Source organism: Oncorhynchus tshawytscha, linkage group LG16, assembly GCF_018296145.1.
Source record: "Oncorhynchus tshawytscha isolate Ot180627B linkage group LG16, Otsh_v2.0, whole genome shotgun sequence".
Taxonomy (NCBI): Eukaryota; Metazoa; Chordata; class Actinopteri; order Salmoniformes; family Salmonidae; genus Oncorhynchus; species Oncorhynchus tshawytscha.
In genome coordinates, this window is record NC_056444.1 from 51618247 (window position 1) to 51640001 (window position 21755).

A 21755-nucleotide genomic window follows, 5' to 3' on the forward strand; every position below is an offset into this window, starting at 1 on the left:
TTTAACATGTCTTACTGAAGGGCCCATTTCCCTCTTTGATACCATATAAATTATATAAAAAATAAGTATTCTTTTTTTTATATTTATTGTGTTAAATATATAACAGTGGATACCTTTTTTCCAGTACATGTGGCTAAATATTTGAATTCTTTAGAAAAGTGTTGATAATATATGTAAAGCAACTTAAAGATTGAAAAAAACGAGAAAAAAAACGATTTCTGTTTGTTTAATGCGAAACAGCATGGGTGGTTATTTTACCTAACATATCACTTTGATTCATGAAAAACCAATGATTTCAAATTAAGCTTTCTTCGGTGTGATGTCACTGCTAAAGTAAAATGTTTTCAAATTTAAAAATGAGATTTTTTTTCTCCCAAGCTGTATGTCACAAGTCTAAATATACTAATAAAACAGTGTGCTATCAAACAGAAACCGATGTATTTTTGTATTTTGTCAAGGTTGTAATAAAGGAAAGGTTGTTCTTGTTCTTACAAAATATATATTATCGGTAAATACCTTTAATGGGTATTTTGTTATTGCATAGTATGTTTACATTAATAATATTGTGTTCATTGTACATGATGTAATAGATCTAAACCAATGAGGAATTGGTGTAAGCAACACCGATACCATATTTCTATACTATAGCCTACTTCTACATAATACACTGACCAGCAATAGATTATAATTATGTTACCAGAAGCTTTTTTTTAAACTAGAGCAAAAAAAACAGTCAATTCATTTGCTAAGGGAAATGGTGCATTATTAGATAGGGAATATAAAACGCTGTGTTGCCTATACGTACTGAGTAGATCCCTTGCACCAGAGTTAAGGGCGTGTGTATATATATATATATGGACATATAGGGCTACCCTCTGCGTTGTTGATTTAACCGCCAAGCAGGAGCAGTGGGCAGACAGGTTCACGGATGTAGGGACAGCGAGAGCTGTCGAGTGTTCCAAACCAAAACCCTGGGACTATAAGCATGTCGTGGTCCTGGCTCAGCAAATGCAGTTCAGGTGTTGACCGTATTCCAGAGAGATGCGGTATTTGGTTATCATTCGTTGGAGGTCAAGTATAGGTAGGGGTATTTTTTTTTAGGCGTACTTTAAATGAATCAAGGATCAATGTGGGCATGGATATCGTCTCCTCTCCCGACAATATATCGTTTCCGCATTCCCGCAGCCATAGGTATTGTGTCCCTGATTAATCGCAACACAAAACCGGTTTCTCCTGATTGCCAGCCTAACTATCGCTGATGCTGCACTATGCTTGTTGTGAAGAGAGAAAAGGGAGATCGAAGACGTCTCGAAACTGTAGGCTAATAGGCGTCTGGCGTTCCTAAATAGGCACATTTCATTTTCGCGTCGAATTTGTCGCGGTTCCCTTCAAAAACCTGGGATACCTCGGCGTTGCTATTGGTTTGGGATGGAGGGTTGTTGTCGTTGTTGCATGCCATGTTGTAGTCGGCTGTGGAACTGGATATGGCCCGAATTCCATTACCCAAATATCACCCGATCAGCCGAAATCCCCACTATTTCAGGTGATATCCGTGCTCCGTCCCCCAAGAAGAAACCGACTCAACTCTATGCGGCTCTGTTTGATTTCGAAGCCAGGAGCGAGGAGGAGCTGACTATCAAGGAAGGTGACAAGCTGTCGGTAATAGAAAAGAGGGGGGATTATGTGCTTGCCAAGAAACTTACCGGTTCGATGGAGTCCGGACTGGTCCCGGCTACATATGTGGCCATTCTACAGGACGAGTTTGCTAATCACAAGTGAGTGGCGCTTTGTGTGAGCGGGAGCAACCTCAATATTGTTTTATTCATAATATGCCTTTGAGATTTCTCCATGTCCAATATATTGTGTAGGATCATGTTTATCAACTATGTCTACCAGGTTTATCAAGAAGGTAGGCTATCTTCAACTAAATGTTAATTGAGCCTGCAAAAACAAGATTTGGCCTTATGATCATTCTTTCAAATAGGCCTAATTCAAATTTAATAAGGACAGTGTTGACAAAAGTGTCAATGCTGCACCCATCCCTCCCTTCCCATTCACTACTGCACAGTGCACAACATTGTAGTGTATAACAATCACACTGTATTAAGTTTCTGTAGGCCTATGTGGCTACACATAGTTCCTGCTTTTGTGGTCAGATTGGTGCAAGTGCAGCCAAGTTGTAGCTTTATTAAGAACTACGCTAGGTACAGCAGTCGATACACAACTTTTGGCAACTATGGTAAGCGTTCCACTCAGCTCACACCCACACCTGACCGTTTCAGGTGAAACCTGACCATGGAAATGTGCATAGCGTTTGCTGAACAGCACAGGCGCACCCATTCTTGATAATAAATGTGAATAGCCTTCCTTACTATTTGGCTGCAGTCTAGCCTATAAACCACACCTACTTTTCCACTCAAAGCAGCTAGAAGGGTGTTTTCACACACAGACCTCTATTTAAAGTGAACTCTGGGGTAAAATAAAAAGCTTAAATAACTCGTGTTTGTATTCACACTGCCCTTGTCTTTGAATGAGGACTCAACTCTTTTGCCAGTTCATGTCACCTATTTTGTGGTCTGAATCCTCTTTGCATTCACATTGAGAAACTAACCAATATCTTTTTCCAACGTTCACTCAATGCACTCTGGGTTTTTCAAATCAAATTTTATTGGACGGACACATATTTAGCAGATGTTATTGCGGTTGTAGCGAAATGCTTGTGGTCCTAGCTCCAACAGTAATATCTAACAATAAACAACAATACACATCAAAAAAGTAAAATAATGGAATTAAGAAATAGAAATATTAGGATGAGAAATGTTGGAGTCCGGAGTATAAATAAATATTATATACAGTACCAGTCAGAAGTTTGGACACACCTACTCATTCAAGTGTTTTTCTTTATTTTTACTTTGTTCTACATTGTAGAATAATATTTGGGTTAGGCGGATGCCAGGAGAACGCTACCTGCCTGAATGCATAGTGCCAACTGTAAAGTTTGGGGGGGGAGGAATTAGTGGTCTGAGGCTGTTTGTCATGGTCTGGACTAGGCCCCTTAGTTCCAGTGATGGGGAGATATTAATGCTACAGCATACAATGACATTCTCGACGATTCTGCGCTTCCAGCTTTGTGGCAACAGTTTGGGGAAGGCCCTTTCTTGTTTCAGCATGACAATGCCCGTGCACAAAGTGAGGTCCATACAGAAATAGTTTGTCGAGATTAGTGTGGAATAACTTGATGGACTGCACAGAGCCCCTCCCCCAACCCCATTGAACACCTTTGGGATGAATTGGAATGCCAACTGCGAGCCAGGCCTAATTGCCCAACATCAGTGCCCGAACTCACTAATTCTCCTGTGGCTGAATGGAAGCAAATCCCCGCAGCATCTAGTGAAAATCCTGCCTCAACCATGCTTCACCGTAGGGATGGTGCCAGGCGTCCTCCAGACGTGATGCTTGGCATTCAGGCCAAAGAGTTCAATCTTGGTTTCATCAGACCTGAGAATCTTGTTTCTTCTCCCCCGATTGCTCAGTTTGTCCAGGTGGCCAGTTCTAGGAAGAGTCTTGGTGGTTCCAAACTTCTTCCATTTAAGAATGATGGAGGCCACTATGTTCTTGGGGACCTTCAATGCTGCAGAAATGTTTTGATACCCTTCCCCAAATCTGTGTCTCGACACAATCCTGTCTTGGCGCTCTACGGACAATTCCTTCAACCTCATGGCTTGGTTTTTGCTCTGACATGCACCGTCAACTGTGGGACCTTATCTGGACAGGTGTGTGCCTTTCCAAATCATGTCCAATCAATTGAATTTACCACAGGTGGATTCCAATCAAGTTGTAGAAACATCTCAAAGATGATCAATGGAAACAGGATGAACCTGAGCTCAATTTCGAGCCTCATAGCAAAGGGTCTGAATATTTATGTAAATAAAATATTCCTGTTTTTAATACATTTCCCCAAAAAATCTAAACTGTTTTAGTCTTTTTTTATGGGCTATTGTGTGTAGATTCCTGAATGTTATTTAATCCATTTTAGAATACGGCTGTAACGTAACACTGAATACTTTTTTTCCGATGGCACTTTGTATTTATGGTACCACTCAAGTTTGGACACCTACTCATTCAAGGGTTTTTCTTTATTCTTACTATTTTCTACATTGTAGAATAATATTGACGACATCAAAACTATGAAATAACACACATGGAATCATGTAGTTACCAAAAAAGTGTTAAACGAATCAAATATATTTTAGATTCTTCAAAGTAACCACCCTTTGCCTTTGACAGCTTTGCACACTCTTGGCATTCTCTCAACCAGCTTCATGAAGTAGTCACCTGGAATGCATTTCAATTAACAGGTGTTCCTTGTTAAGTTTAAGAAGAAATTACACATTGTGTTTGAGCCAATCAGTTGTGTTGTGACAAGGTAGGGGCAGTATACAGAAGATGGCTCTATTTGGTAAAAGACCAAGTCCATATTATGGCAAGAACCCCTCAAATGAGCAAAGAGAAACATTCCTTTTAAGATATGAAGGTCAGTCAATCTGGAAAATTTCAAGATTTTTGAAAGTTTCTTCAAGTGCAGTCGCAAAAAGCATCAAGCGCTATGATGAAACTGGCACTCATGAGGACCGCCACAGGAAAGGAATACCCATAGTTACCTCTGCTGCAGAGGAAGTTAATTACAGTTACCAGCCTCAGAAATTCCAGCCCAAATAAATGCTTCAGAGTTTCAGTAACAGACACATCTCAACATGAACTGTTCAGAGAAGACTGTGTGAATCAGGCCTTCGTAGTCTAATTGTTTCACAGAAACCACTACTGTAGAATCATGGGACACATGAACACGAAGAAGAAGAGGCTTGCTTGGGCCAAGAAATACGAGCAATGGACATTAGACCGGTGGAAATCTGTCCTTTTGGTTTGATGAGTCCAAATATGAGATTTTTGGTTCCAACCGCCGTGTCTTTGTGAGACGCAGAGTAGGTGAACGGATGGTTTTCGCATGTGTGGTTCCCACCATGAAGCATGGAGGAGGTGTGATGGTGTGGGGGTGCTTTGCTGGTGACACTGTCGGTGATTGTTATTTCGAGTTCAAGGCACACTTAACCAGCAGGGCTGCCACAACATTCTGCATCGATATGTAGAAAGCTGTTTAGTGGGACATTTGTTTTTCAACAGGACAATAACCCAACACACCTCTAGACTGTGTAAGGGCTATTTGACCAAGAAGGAGAGTGATGGAGTGCTGCATCAGATGACCTGGCCTCCACAATCACCCAAATTCAACCCAATTCAGATGGGTTGGGATGAGATGGACCACAGAGTGAAGGAAAAGCAGCCAACAAGTGCTCAGAATATGTTGGAACTCCTTCATGACTGTTGGAAAAGCATTCCAGGTGAAGCTGGTTGAGAGCATGCCAAGAGTGTGCAAAGCTTTCATCAAGGCAAAGGGTGGCTACTTTGAAGAATCTCAAATATAAAATTTTTTGATTTGTTTAACACTTTTTGTGGGGTTACTAAACTCAGCAAAAAAAGAAACGTCCTCTCACTGCCAACTGCGTTTTATTTTCAGCAAACTTAACATGTAAATATTGGTATGAACATAAGATTCAACAACTGAGACATAAACTGAACAAGTTCCACAGACCTGTGACTAACAGAAATGGAATAATGTGTCCCTGAACAAAGGAGGTCAAAATCAAAAGTAACAGTCAGTATCTGGTGTGGCCACCAGCTGCATTAAGTACTGGAGTGCATCTCCTCCTCATGGACTGGACCAGATTTGCCTGTTCGGACAGATTTGCCAGATTTGCAAGTTCCCAGACATTTCTGGGGGGAATGGCCCTAGCCCTCACCCTCCGCTCCAACAAGTTCCAGTGTAACGCACTCTTTTTTTCCGGCAATAAACGCGAATCCGACCATCACCCCTGGTGAGACAAAACCGTGACTCGTCAGTGAAGAGCACTTTTTGTCGGTCCTGTCTGGTCCAGTGACTGTGCATTTGTGCCCATAGGCAACGTTGTTGCCAGAGATGTCTGGTGAGGACCTGCCTTGGAAAAGGGATGTTTCTTTTTATGTGTGTACACACACACACACACACACACACACACACACGGGCAAAAAAAGTATTTAGTCAGCCACCAATTGTGCAAGTTCTCCAACTTAAAGATGAGAGAGGCCTGTACTTTTCATCATAGGTACACTTAAACTATGACAGACATGAGAGAAAACAAATCCAGAAAATCACATTGTAGGGTTTTTAATGAATTTATTTGCAAATTATGGTGGAAAATAAGTATTTGGTCACCTACAAACAAGCAAGATTTCTGACTCTCACAGACCTGTAACTTCTTCAAGAGGCTCCTCTGTCCTCCACTCGTTACCTGTATTAATGGCACCTGTTTGAACTTGTTATCAGTATAAAAAGACACCTGTCCACAACCTCAAACAGTCACACTCCAAACTCCACTATGGCCAAGACCAAAGAGCTGTCAAAGTACAACAGAAACAAAATTGTAGACCTGCACCAGGCTGGGAAGACTGAATCTGCAATAGGTAAGCAGCTTGGTTGGAAGAAATCAACTGTGGTAGCAATTATTAGGAAATGGAAGACATACAAGGCCACTGATAATCTCCCTCGAGCTGGGGCTCCACGCAAGATCTCACCCCATGGGTTCAAAATGATCATGAAATGGCTTTCTTCTTGCCACTCTTCCATAAAGGCCAGATTTGTGCAATATACGACTGATTGTTGTCCTATGGACAGAGTCTCCCACCTCAGCTGTAGATCTCTGCAGTTCATCCAGAGTGATCATGGGCCTCTTGGCTGCATCTCTGATCAGTCTTCTCCTTGTATGAGCTGAAAGTTTAGAGGGACGGCCAGGTCTTGGTGGATTTGCAGTGGTCTGATACTCCTTCCATTTCAATATTATCGCTTGCACAGTGCTCCTTGGGATATTTAAAGCTTGGGAAATCTTTTTGTATCCAAATCCGGCTTTAAACTTCTTCACAACAGTATCTCGGACCTGCCTGGTGTGTTCCTTGTTCTTCATGATGCTCTCTGCGCTTTTAACGGACCTCTGAGACTATCACAGTGCAGGTGCATTTATACGGAGACTTGATTACACACAGGTGGATTGTATTTATCATCATTAGTCATTTAGGTCAACATTGGATCATTCAGAGATCCTCACTGAACTTCTGGAGAGTTTGCTGCACTGAAAGTAAAGGGGCTGAATAATTTTGCACGCCCAATTTTTCAGTTTTTGATTTGTTAAAAAAAATTGAAATATCCAATAAATGTCGTTCCACTTCATGATTGTGTCCCACTTGTTGTTGATTCTTCACAAAAAAATACAGTTTTATATCTTTATGTTTGAAGCCTGAAATGTGGCAAAAGGTCGCAAAGTTCAAGGGGGCCGAATACTTTCGCAAGGCACTGTATACCTACTTACATTTTGGACGCTAATAGATTGCATTTAGTTACAAGATGAGACATAATATTTGTAATCAGAAGATCCAGTACTATTAACATGAAAATATTATTGTTAACAGAATAAATAGCAGAATACTAACTCCAGATTAAATAATGCTGTAATAGGCTATTGCTCCTTTAAGAGCTAGAATTGATTTTGTACTTTTGATTGTAATTCTCACCAAACATCTTAAACTATTCAAACCCCACAATTGAATAAGAAGCTTTCTTAGCCTATAGATGACATACTGTTCACACTGCACAAAAAATTAAGCACCACGTCAAGTCCACATGAGTGACAAAACACTGAGCCAATCATGGCACAACGCTCCATATTTTCTGCTGGCTTACCCCACCACCACAGAAAGCACTGCGCTAGGCTGAAACACCTGCATTTTGGAGCTGCCTTACTCAAGAAAACAAAAAAGAGACCATGTTTGTATGTGGCTTTATTAACTCAATGATATTTTTTTAAACTTTGTTTGCAAACTGATATGTGACACCTATTAGTTTTCTCAATTGATAACATGCATTGGTCAAAACTCTTCACACTTCTGTTTCACTGACTGTATGTGGACCAAACTGTGAATCATTTTATTGCTTTCACACAAAATGCTTTCAATGACCACATTCTCCGAAATCCATTACCTCCTTTCTCATTCATACTCCACCACCTGCTAAACTATATATTTGCAGCACGTTTTCAACTGCCAACACACTGGTTCTAAAACTGTTAAAACACATTCAAAACAGAATAATGGCAAATGTCGTACATTTCTGTAGTAACCTGATTGAAACAGAGAATCTCACGGGAATATTTAATCATTCCAAACACAACTGGTTGCAATTTCAGCTGAAAGCCTTCCCCAAGTGTCCTGTTTTTAGTCTTGTTACCAAACAGACAAAGGAGGAAGGCTTCGGAATGATTTCGTTTGGAAACATGGCTCAAGGAAGACCGGTTTGGTGGGAAAAGAAGAGTGGCAGGGAGAGGGAGACAAGCGTGGAGGACAAGGAGAGGAAGACCAAGCACGGTGGTCTCTGAGATAAGCATTTGCCCCTATAATACAGAGGCTCATTTTATTTTCTGGATGACCTGCATATTTGACTTGTGCCAGCGGAGGAGAGGGGGGCAAGAAACACCCCTACCTTTTTTGTTGTGTGGGATAATGTGGCATTCCACTACTCTGTGGCAGTCAGACTGGTTTGCTGCACATCCCAGAATGTCAGTACTATTCCTGCCTCCATACTCCTCGTTCCTAAACTCCTCTATGGGGTTCTTCTCTGCGTGGAGGTGGAAGGTTTATCACCACCATCCAGATGCCCTTGCTGGATGCAATGAATGTGGGGTGTGGAGACACTTCTCATGAAGACTGCCAGGGTGTGGAGACACTTCTCCTGAAGATACTTTCCAAGATGCTTCGCCAGAGAAGACATAAGATGTGATGTTAATGAGAACTTGTGGCCAAATGCAGGAGAGCGAGAACTAGATCTATCACAGTACTGTACAGTATGAGTGATTATACTATACATGTTGATGTAATTATTAATACAGCCCTGGAATTTTGTTTTGTTTCAACTCTTTATTTTTCACAAGTAAATTACTATATGCAAAGATATAGAAAAAAATAAAGGCTATTGAAGCAAATTGCTGCATTTCCGATTCATTCTTTTTACATATACTTTAGTACAGTCAAAGTGAAAAGGTGTTATTCTTATTTTATACCGATTTGTGAAAAATTATTCAAACTTCAAAGAAAAAAGTTAATTTATTTAATGCTCCCTGTTAGTGTTTGTTTTTAGGTCAGTATGTTATGAGTGACAATGTATGCTTTCTGAGTGAGAATTGTTGCCAGTGTTATGGTCGAACAAGCTTATTTTGAGACATGTATAAAGTGTTTTGGTGGTTTGAGTGAGTTTGAGGTGAGATTAACTGTTTGGCCAAGATGCATGTTGGTAATGCAGACTGTGTGAAGAGTTTTGAAAAAGTGGTTTCAGTATTGACCGACTCTTGTTAGCAATTGAAAAATACTGTAATGCCAAAATAACATGTAAAACAGGCAAGCTAAAAATGTGGGTCTCAAAACAGTTTGTGCTCTGCCCTACCTGCCCTGAATGACAGGTCGCCACTGCTCATACCCAAGAAGACTTGAGGCTGTATTCCTTAGTAAAGGGTCTGAATACTTATGTAAATGTGAAATGTATTATTTATTTAATTTAAAAATAATAAACAATTTTGCGAACTGCACCGAGTTCACACAAATTGGCTGAAAAGGACAAAGTGTGAAACCACCTTAGCCTACCTCATGTTCAGCCTGTCATGGGTTTGTGTTGCTGTCGGCGTGTGTGTGTGTGCTCTTGTCTGCTCGTGTGCAATTGTGCATGTCTCTTTTTTTATTAGTCTGTAACTGACTGTCTGCCTCTTTCCCTGTCTGTCTGTTGAGGTGGTACTATGGGAACATTAACCGGGTGAAGGCGGAGAAACTGCTCCTGGCCCCTCAGAATAAGGATGGCTCATTCCTGGTGCGCATCAGCGAGAGCCACAGCGACGAATACACCATCTCAAGTAAGCCAATATTGCATGGTAACATGATAATTACTTTATGTTTACATATTAAGCACATGCTAGATTCTTTTGGAATTCATTAACACAAGCGCCATAGGCACCGTATGGTAGCCTACCCACTCTGTTGAATTCATTGTAGCAAATACCAGAAAGAGCCCATTGTTACCCATAAAGATCCTATTCAATTGCATTATTTAAGTGATAATGCCCGAGAAGCCGGTGTTTGTTGAATATATTGGCACGGCTGTTCCGGCCACTATATCCAACACTGGCTTGGAGGGCATTATCACTTTTAAACAACGGGTTAACAACATATTCAATAAACAGATCTACATATTTTCATTAAATGTTATTTTGATTTAATTTATTCATACTATTTCATCCTTCCACAAGATATAGCCCTGACACGAATCTAGGATTGCTAGAGACGCGACCCAGTTGTTCGTTCTTTTTGTTCTATATCTATGGACGCGACCCAGTCATTCGTTCTAAATGTTCCATTGCCATCCTGACTTGCAACGTTCTTATCCCTGGCCCTGCTTTTACAGTCACGTCAAAAAAGTGCAGCCAGAACAAAAGTAAAGTTGCTGCATTTGTTTAAGCTGTTTCCTAGTTAAGATTTACTTGGGCACCTCCATAACAATGAACTTATGATGTGTGACTTTGCCTGGCAGAAAAACAATTGCTCTCTTGTCAAGACACTGGTCAGACAAAAGAAAGACAATCAATTACATTTATTTGAGCTGATTTTAATAAATGAAACATGTATCTTTGTTATCCGCCACAGCTGACATAGCTACTTGTTGTATGTCACATTTATCTGTCGGAGTCTGCTACTACTTCTGCTGCCCTGCTTCAGCCTTTTAGGTGTTGATGGTGCTACAGTGTTCTCTTTGTTTTTGGCCAGGATGTTGTCAGTGACGGACGCCAGTAGCTATGGAGCGAACCTTCGCACCGATGCCCTCTCCCTGACATAATCTCCCTCGCTTCTAAACCAGCATTGGCCAGTTTCTGGACTGTCGTGGTCCTGATGTTGTGATTTGTGTATGTCGTTGTTCCTGCTGCCCTGCAGATCTTGGGTAGAGGTGCTGCCATAGTTCACGCCCATCTGTGCCAGATCGAGTCCCGGATACACTCTCCTCTCCTTGGATGGAGATAAAAAGGCAAGGCCGTTCTCCGGGCGTTTCGATAGGTATTTCTCCAGTGATGACACCGGACATAGTGGGTTCTCTGGCTGCTCGAACATGAATCCCCTCTTGGACTCCCTGTCCTTCTCCCTTGGGTCCAGATTCTTTGTGGCCTTGTTATATGCGAAAGTGGCGTATCTGAGAGAATGTTTTGTTATATTGTTTTCCAGTAGCCTAATTACGAGTGCAACTTAGAAATAACACAAACAGGCTATGAACAACATACCGTAGACCGTTCTCGTCTGTTTTTACGAGGAATGAGTTTGGCTTTTGTCTGTTCCCCTCTCTTTTCCTCTTCGAACCAGATGTAACTGGAGGTCAAACCACACTATATGGACCAGACACCTTGGTGTACCGGGATTCAGAGCCTGGGAGTTTTGGAGCTGGGCCATCATCTTTATCAGTGATGGGAGGGTGGCTGTTTGTGATATGAATTCCTTGCCGCCTTAGCTGTTTGATTTTGCCCAGAAATGCATGACTCGAGGTGGTAAATTCAGTGTCCTTCATAAGGCACAAGTTGCAACCGATGGGTGGGTCATTTAGAAACCGGTTGAGCCCACTACGGAGTGCCAGGTAGCTACTTATGCTGTACGGCTCCCCCTTCCCATTTCATACATTTCCATAAAAGTGTCGGAGTATGTTCAACTCTTCCTTAGTGACAGTTTTGTAGTCAACTACGTTTTCTTATTCTCTGCTATCCAGCCCTCGAAGCAACACACAGCTCATTTTGTATTCTGAACTGTGTTTTTTCCGTTCAGGCTTTTCTCTAGGTCATTCAATGCAGTATCCTCCAAATCTGCATGCCTGAGTATTATTGCCATCTATTTTTCCCCATTCATCCATGGTCATGCCGCTGAAAAGATCAAAAGAAATGTTCCACAGTTTTCGCAACAAAGTATCAATTTAGCCAGTCAACTGAAAAGTGTTTGTATGCTGCTATGACAACCAGCTCAATTTGCTGTCAGTGTCGTTCGGACACGTTCACTTTAGATGGGACGGTGGAGATTGCAATTCAATATTGAAAAGGTCAGAGAGACAGAGCAAGGTTTATACAAATCTCTGCTGTGGAAAACCAAATGGGAGGAGATGTCTAGATGCTTTTTATAGTGCAGATCAAGTTCATACATTTCCTGGCAGGGTTGATGAGACCGTGGATTGCGCATTAAGATGGATCAGAGTAAATTTCATCGATTTTAGCTGGTGGTAACTTGTGAAATAGACACCGGTTGGAATGCGGTTTTAACCAATCAGCTTTCAGGATTAGACCCACCCGTTGTATAATACATTACATTAAACGGAGTTCTAATATGTAATTTTATGCTGTTATCCCACCATTCCTTATTAAATCATCTGAAAATACCAGTGGAAACAATGGTGTAAAAGGACGTGCTACCTTTCATTCACCAGTGGGTGGCAATGAAATACTTCTACCTCCTGCGTCTCATCACCCACTGTACTGTAAACCGAGAGAGCGATCTCTAAGTCAATGCTTATATGTCAAGTTGTGATTCATTTGGTCAAGTGTATGTGTGTGAGACATGTACAGTTTAAAAATAAATGCTTTTGGAGTTTGTCACCACTGTCTTTGAAATGTGTAAAAAATATTTAAAAAGTCTAATCATGTTGGTCTTGTCCATAGGCAGAAACAATGGGAAAGTCTTCCATTTCCGAATCCAGCGTTCATTGATTGGGGCATACTTTGTGTCGGACAAGATTTCCTTTGCCACTCTGGAGGAGTTGATCCGATACTACCAGAACAACTCCAGGAGTCTAGGAGTGCCTCTGGATGAGCCATGTGCACAGCAGGTGTGTGTGTGTGTGTGTACCAACCAACTCTCTCACACACTTACACTTTGTGGATACCATTCACAATCCAGTTATTTTGTGGATGGTGAATATGTTAGTGTTTGGGCCACATATTCCCCCAAAATCAAATCATATTTGTTAGAAATATGTGTTTTACTTTGACATCATTAGGGAATCAAGAAAATGTAGTGTAGAGGCAGGGATCAGGCTGTTTTTAGTGGAGGCCTCAGTGATTCCAGTCTCTTCTCTCTTCCTTTCGAGTGGAGACGATGAGACTGAATCCGAGGCCGTGGAAAGCCACACAGACGCACACACTTGCCCTTCACTCCATGCCCTTTTTTAGTTCACCATTTTGTTATTTCAAAATGTTCTACTTTTCATGCTTTTCTACTTTTCAATGTAGTTTTTTTTTTATAGTGTTAGCATTTATATTTCTTAGCTGTTAGACTGATACTGTTGAAATTTCATACACAATTTGATTGTAGATGTAGTTTTATTGTATCCAAAATTATTTCTGTCCTACATGTTCAATTTGACCAACTCGGTGGCCTTGTGGTTAGTGTCCGCCCTGAGATTGGAAGGTTGAGAGTTCGATCCCCGGCCAATTCATACCAAAGCCTCTAAAAATGGGACCCAATACGTCTCTGCTTGGCACTCCGCATTAAGGAGGTAGATTGGAGGTAAGGCCCTGCATTAGACGAGCATCCTGTCCAAAGGGTGAACTTCTACATGAAGCTGCCCCACGCTACAGAAACAGGAGATGGGCTCCTGCTCCTATGAGCTGTTCTGGCTTGCACAAGGCTCATGCAAGGCTACTTTTTATTTTCATGTTCAATTTGACTAAAGAGAAGAGTACATGAGAAGCTCATACCAAGACTAGTTGACCTCTTCATGAGATTGAAGTTAGCTTCTTTTTTCTTAAAAAAAATATATATTTGTGTTTTCTTCATTGAATTATGTTGTGTAGTTAGATGTTCCAAGACGATCACAATGTTAATTCCACAGTAATTAAAGTATGTAAAGATCAGGGATCATCAACGAGATTCAGCCGTAGGACAATTTTATTTTTCTGAGAGGATGGTCGGGCAGCCCCGCAAGAAGCCCAAGCTGATATAATGTTTGACTAAAACATAATATTTTCATACCTTGCTTACCTTTGTATACGATCGCTATTATGTGTGAGAATACTTTGGAACCGATTTCCAAAATTAAAATCACTTGGACAAATACTGGACAACAATGAAAATGCAAAGAAATATATACAGTACCAGTCAAAAGTTTGGACCCACCTACTCATTCAAGGGTTTTTATTTATTATTACTATTTTCTACATTGTAGAATAGTAGTGAAGACATTAAACTATGAAATAACACACAGAATCATGTAGTAACTAAAAGTGTTAAACAAATCAACAACAAAAAATTGATTCTTCAAAGTAGCCAGCTTTGCATACTCTTGACATTCTCTCAACAAGATTCACCTGTAATGCTTTTCCAACACCCTCGAAGGAGTTCCCACATATGCTGAGCACTTGTTGGCTGCTTTTCCTTCACTCTGCGGTCCAAACCATCTCAATTGGGTTAAGGTCGGGTGATTTGTGGAGGCCAGGTCATCTGATGCAGCACTCCATCACATTCCGTTTTGGTCAAATAGCCCTTACACAGCCTGGAGGTATGTTGGGTCATTGTCCTGTTGAGCAAACCAGATGGGATGGTGTATCGCTGCAGAATGCTGTGGTAGCCATATTGGTTAAGTGTGCCTTGAATTCTAAATAAATCACTGACAGTGTAACCAGCAAAGCACCCCCACATCATCACACTTCCTCCTCCATGCTTCACGTTGGGAACCACACACGGAGATCATCCATTCACCTACTCTGCGTCTCACAAAGACACGGCAGTTGGAACCAAGAATCTAAAATTTGGACTCCTCAGTCCAAAGGACAGATTTCCACTGGTCTAATGTCCATTGTTTGTGTTTCTTGGCCCAAGCAAGTCTTTTCTTCTTATTGGTGTCCTTTTAGTAGTGGTTTCTTTGCAGCAATTCGACCATGAAATCCTGATTCATGCAATCTCCTCTGAACAGTTGATGTTGAGATGTGTCTGTTACTTGAACTTGAAGCATTTATTTGGGCTGTAATTTCTGAGGCTGGTAACTCTAATGAACTTATCCGCTACAACTTTGAACTTATCCGCTACAAAGTTTTTGAAATTTTCCAGATTGACTGACCTTCATGTCTTAAAGTAATGATGGGACTGTCGTTTCTCTTTGCTTATTTGAGCTGTTCTTGCCATAATATGGACTTGGTTTTTACCAAATATCCCTATCTTCTGTATACCACCCCTACCTTTTCACAACACAACTGATTTGGCACAAACACATTAAGAAGGAAAGACATGATTAAAAATGTTAATTGAAATGCATTCCACGTAACTACATCATGAAGCTGGTTGAGAGAATGCCAAGAGTGTGCAAAGAATCTCAAATATATCAAATATATTTTGATTTGTTTAACTTTTATTTGGTTACTACATGATTTCATAGTTTTGATGCCTTCACTATTATTTTACATTGTGGAAAATAGTCAAAATAAAGAAAAACCCATAAATGAGTAGGTGTCAACTTTTGGCTGGTACTGTATATATTTTATTTTATTGTTCTGAAAATAAAACCACCCTGCCACCAGTTGAGGAACCCTGATATAGATCATCCTTTGTAGATTATTTATTGATCATTTGATCATTTCTTGATTGACATTTCTTTTGTAGCATTTAATGATAAATGTGTATTTTTAAAAGAGCCTGTGTTTTTAAAGAAACTTCTCTATCTTTGAATGTACTAAAGCTATCTGAGCATCACACATGCTTAATTAAGCTTGGAGTTTGCAATTTTGGGACTACTTAATTGGTTCCATTGTATTGGGCAAACAAAATGCAGCGCAGCTCAAGTATTTGAAAGTATTTGCCATACTCTGTAGCTGTGAGTTCTGTGTGTCTAACAGTGTTGTGGTGTCCTCAGAGAGAGCTGTTTGACATGGAGCCTTGGGAGCGTCCTCGGGAGGAGTTTAAACTGCACATGAAGCTGGGGGAGGGCCACTTTGGAGAGGTGTGGGAGGCCCTGTGGACCAGCCAGAAAAAAAGGGTGGCCATCAAGATGCTTAAACAAGGTAAGCATGCTAGCTCTCTTTGCTATCATATTAACTACAGTGTTATACATTATTCCGCACACTACAAGCAGAATTTTGATATAGTCTTTCTGGGCATGATCACTGATCAAATTCAACTTGACGAATTGATGAGGGAATTATTTTCAACAACATACTGCAGATGGGCAAATTCTGCAATGGTAAAAACGTTATTGCAGGCAAACACAATTACACACTCGCTCACCAAGTCAGTCCATTCAGGTCAGGGCCCTCACAATGTTCATAAAGTGATTATAATGCGTCACGGTCAGTCCTAAGCTCCTTATCTCACACCTGAAGAGCACTGCTCTCAGCCTCGCTCTGTCTTTTTGTCTCTCCTGCAGAGGACACTAAGCTGGATGAGTTTGTGAAGGAGATCCAGGCCCTGAAGAACCTCCACCACCCCAAGCTCATCCAGCTGTTGGCCCTGTGTTCCAGAGGAGAGCCTGTCTACATAGTCACTGAGCTCATGACCAAGGGCAGCCTCAAGTCCTATCTGGGCAGTGAGTCAAACACACCCACATGTTCGGCTGCATGCAGTGTATGCTAGGTGTTCACAGATGATTCTGCTTGACCAATAACATATGTAAGTCGACACACACACAACTTTTCATAGGGTGATGAAATGAAAAAAATCATGTCTAGGGCTCAGGGCTATTGGTCCAACAGTGACCTAACCAAGATCATTTTGGTATCGAAAACCGGTGAAGGTATGTGTAGGCGCAATTGAGTAACTATTCAGACCCTTATCGATCCTAACCAGTCTGCTCCATGTGCTGTTCCAGCACCGGAGGGTCAGGTGCTGACCTCTGCCCACCTCATCTACATGGGCAGCCAGGTTGGTGAGGGCATGGCCTACCTGGAGGACCGACACATCGTGCACAGGGACCTGGCGGCCAGGAACATCCTGGTGGGAGATGACCTGGTCTGTAAGGTGGCTGACTTTGGCCTGGCACGCATCATTAAGGTAAGGATGGAATGGATGTGCTGTGAATGTGAAATGTATGGGGAAATGAAGAGCGAGAACAGCCAATAAGTAAAGTTTTTAAAAATGCTGTAGAAAAATATACTGTTAGTTGGGCTGACCTATCTGGGTAAAGGAAACGATGTTCACTCTCAGATGAAGCAAGGAAAGGTCTTGCTTAAAAAGCCATTTTTTTCTGGACATTTCCAAGGGAATATGAAAAAAATGATATGTAAACGTGTGTGTGTGTGTGTTTGTAGGACAGTGTGTACACGGCCAGTAGAACCACTAAGATCCCAGTGAGATGGACAGCCCCTGAGGCTGCTCTCTATCAGCGCTTCTCCGTCAAGTCTGACGTCTGGTCCTTCGGTGTGCTGCTCTACGAGATGATGTCACGAGGAAAGATGCCATACGACGGTGTGTCAAACCTTTTCAAGACTATATTCTCTGGTCTTGATCTTTTTTTAAAACAATTATACACCACGTGATCAAGAGGAACAGTCAATCCTCATGACAGTTAATCTATTACCTCTATCTGTAAAAATGCTTTTCAATATTTCCCTCTGATGGATATTTCTCCCTCTGATTTAATATTTTTCTTCTCCCTCTTTCTTTCTTTCTCTCTCTCACTCTCTCTCACTCTCTCTCACTCACACACACACACACACACAGGGAAGAGCAATACGGAGGTGCTGGAGCTCCTGTCGACAGGCTACAGGTTGCCCTCTCCCAGTAAGTGTCCCCCCAACATCTATCGCATCATGTTGGAGTGCTGGAATGCCGAGGCCTCCAACCGGCCCTCCTTCCACGCCCTGCACAGCCAGCTAGACACAATCTACACCCGCATCTACTTCAAGACCATTGAGGTCTAGGGCTGAAGGAGGAGGCCAAGGTGTGACTGCACTGACATAGACACTACAAAGCAGAGGGGACTGCAAGACATTGTCTGAAATGGTGATCCTTTTTTAACAGGCTTTAGTCTATTTTGCCGGTTCTCTTGGTTGTTTTTAAATCAAGGTTATGTGCAATATAAAGCTCTTCCTGGAGGAGGGCAGGAGAAGTGGGGCCACTGTTAAGCCCATGGAGGCCCTATGCTACAGTATGCCAAACGGCCAGTCCTACAGAGAGTGCCTATACACTGACTATACAAAACATTAGGAACTCCAGCTCTTTCCATGCCATCGACTGACCAGGCGAAAGCTATTATCCCTGATATCACCTGTTAAAGCTACATCAATCAGTGTAGATAAAGGGGAGGAGACAGTTTTTAAGAATGATTTTTAAACCTTGATACAATTTAGACATGGATTGTGTATGTGTGATTAAGGCAGCCCTTCGCTCCTTTCTGATTTAGGGGGGGTTGGGTTAAATGAGGAAAAAACATTTCATTTGAATGCATTCATTTGTACAACTGACTAGGTATCCCCCTTTCCCAATCAAAGGATTAATGGGCAAGACAAAATATTTGAAGTGCCTTTGAACGGGATAGGGTAGTAGGGGCCAGGCGCACTGGTTTGAGTGTGTCAAGAACTGCAAAGCTGCTAGGTTTTTCACCCTCAACAGTTTCCTGGGTGTATCAAGAATGGTCCACCACCCAAAGGACATCCAGCCAACTCGACACAACAGTGGGAAGCATTGGAGTCAACATGGGGCAGCATCCCAGTGGAACGCTTTCTACACCTTGTTGTACATGCCCTGACGAATTGAGGCTGTTCTGAGGGGGTAAAGGGGGTGCGACTCAATATTAGGAAGATGTTCCTAATGTTTAGTACACTGTGTATGTTTACACTACACAGACATGGCTCATAGAGACTTTGCTCACACAGTACACAGTGATGGAGGACATGGCCATTGAGACTGGAGAGTGATGAGCCATAGAGGACATCTTCTGGGATTTACTGCTCTACCAATGGAAGACAACTTTTTGAACTGTCAACGCATGATATTTAGAGATGTACTAATACAGTTTGGGAAATATGAGCCATAAATGTCCTTTATTCTTCCTTGATTTGAGTTTCTTCCATATTTTTGAGGTGGCCTCTCGACTACGCCATTGGGTATTTAACAAAAATTCTAATAAAATATTTTTGGGGATAACTGTCCTGTTTTCATTGTGTGTGTGGCCAACCAATATATTTTTCAATCCTCCATACAATAAGGGGAAAGCCACACCGACCTTAGCTGTCCATTACTGCTAATAATTTTGCTGAACTCATATGAATAGGCCTATGCGGTTAATCTTTTAGTGATAAGCTACTTGCTGAAACTGAAAACAGCTGTATAAACTAAACAAAAATGAACAGTTTACAATTTAGGCTACCTATACACGCTTTTATGAATATTTCGTTAAAATTCCCATAATTGAATTATATGCACAAATGTGGTTATAACATACTGTAGATAAGATTAATGATTTATACATACACTAGATGACTACCAGTGGGTGCTGTTTTGAAGCCACCGGGCTTTCATCTTGGCACTCCCCGACCATTGTAAAAACATTTTGGAACTATAGAAATACATGTAATATCTACATTTATTTTTTGCCACGTTTATTCTATTACAGACACCTTAAAGTTTAAATATGCATAAATCTTTCCGCCATTTCCTGGTTGCTAAAATTGTAATAGTTTGCCTAATTTCAGTTTGCGACAAAACAAGCAATGTACAGTGTAGAGAATCATTGTATCTAAACCGCTGTGAAATATCTTAAATCTTAAACATAAAAATGAATACATATATATTTTATTTCACCTTTATATAACCAGGTAGGCTAGTTGAGAAAAAGTTCTGTGACCTGGCCAAGATAAAGCAAAGCAGTGCGACACAAACAACACAGTTACACATGGAATAAACAAACATACCGTCAATAACACAATAGAAAAAGTCTATATACAATGTGTGCAAATGAGGTAAGATAAGGGAGGTAAGGCAATAAATAGGCCATAGTGGCGAAATAATTACAATTTAGCAATTAAACACTGGAGTGATAGATGTGCAGAATATGAATGTGCAAGTAGAGATACTGGGGTGCAAAGGAGCAAAAATAAATAACAGTATGGGGATGAGGTAGTTGGATGGGCTGTTTACAGATGGGCTATGTGCAGTGATCTGTGAGCTGCTCTGACAGCTGGTGCTTAAAGCTAGTGAGGGAGATATGAGTCTCCAGCTTCAGTGATTTTTGCAATTCGTTCCAGTCACTGGCAGCAGAGAACTGGAAGAAAGTCAGCCAAAGGAAGAATTGGCTTTGGGGATGACCAGTGAAATATACCTTCTGGAGCGCGTGCTACGGGTGGGTGCTGCTATGATGACCAGTGAGCTGAGATAAGGTGGGGCTTTACCTAGAGACTTTTAGATGACCTGGAGCCAGTGGGTTTGGCGACGAATATGAAGCGAGGGCCAGCCAACGAGAGCATACAAGTCGCAGTGGTGGGTAGTATTTTGGGCTTTGGTGACAAAACGTATGGCACTGTGATAGACTGCATCCAATTTGCTGAGTAGAGTGTTAAAGGCTATAGTCAGTTTTACGAGGGTATGTTTGGCAGCATGAGTGAAGGATGCTTTGTTGCGAAATAGGAAGCTGATTCTAGATGTAATTTTGGACTGGAGATGCATAATGTCTGGGGGTAGAAGAAGAAAAAAAAAAAAAATATATATATATATATATATATATAAAGTATCCTTAAAGTATACTTTTTGAAAGTTCTGAAGTTACTGTCCACACTGCAAAAAAAATGACAAAGTCATTTTGTCCTTGAAACATTTAATTGAGCACCACAGTGAAAATGTCATAATACTCTTAAAACCTAGTGGTCAAACACGGAAATGCTTCCAATCATTTGTCCACTATTCATTTTTCCCATAGGGGATTTTAGAAACACTTCAAATTAAGTATGTGTTTGGTGCAGACTTACCATGGCATGAAGTTTGGATAACTGTGTAATTCTCTCTCGGACAAGGTGAGTTTAATCAATATAAAGTGTTGGACTTCTTCTGTCCCCTTTCTCTCTGTCTTAGTTAGCCACTGACAACACTTTAGCTAGCTCATTAGCAGAGCACTAGATCAGTAGGCTAGATCAAATATATATATATGTTTTACTTAGTCTAGATAATTGTTTGTACAGTATGTCCACTTTGATGTCTATTTCAGACCTTATGGCATTTTTCAAGGATGAGCACTAAAAGAGGAGAATGCCACTATGTCTGGTCATGTGGAGAAGACCACTAGAAGTCTGGTCATGTGGAGAAGACCACTAGAAGTCTGGCCATGTGGAGAAGACCACTAGAAGTCTGGCCATGTGGAGAAGACCACTAGAAGTCTGGCCATGTGGAGAAGACCACTAGAAGTCTGGTCATGTGGAGAAGTGCAGCTATAGTGAGGGGCAATTTCCTGGTTGGTCAGGGCCAGCATTAGGGATAATCCTGTGTTGGTGTGTACATTCTCACTCAAAATCAACATTTATTTGGCATATTCACAAGATATAGTGGGGTGTATAAGGGAATATGACATTGCATTGTACTGTGTACTATTTAAGTAACAAATTGTTTTATGCTTTCCCACAATGCCAACAACC

General features: G+C 41.2%; 1 protein-coding gene across 1 annotated transcript; it reads left to right on the forward strand.

The window, feature by feature from the left end:
• Nucleotides 1-879: 879 nt before the first annotated feature.
• LOC112215863 (tyrosine-protein kinase Srms) lies at nt 880-18654 on the forward strand. Its single transcript, XM_024375301.2, has 8 exons — nt 880-1775; nt 9919-10040; nt 12867-13033; nt 16052-16199; nt 16562-16720; nt 17003-17184; nt 17442-17598; nt 17854-18654. Exons 1-8 carry the CDS (start codon nt 1429-1431, stop codon nt 18051-18053), a joined length of 1482 nt encoding a protein of 493 aa, XP_024231069.1. The 5' UTR covers nt 880-1428; the 3' UTR covers nt 18054-18654.
• Nucleotides 18655-21755: the final 3101 nt, after the last annotated feature.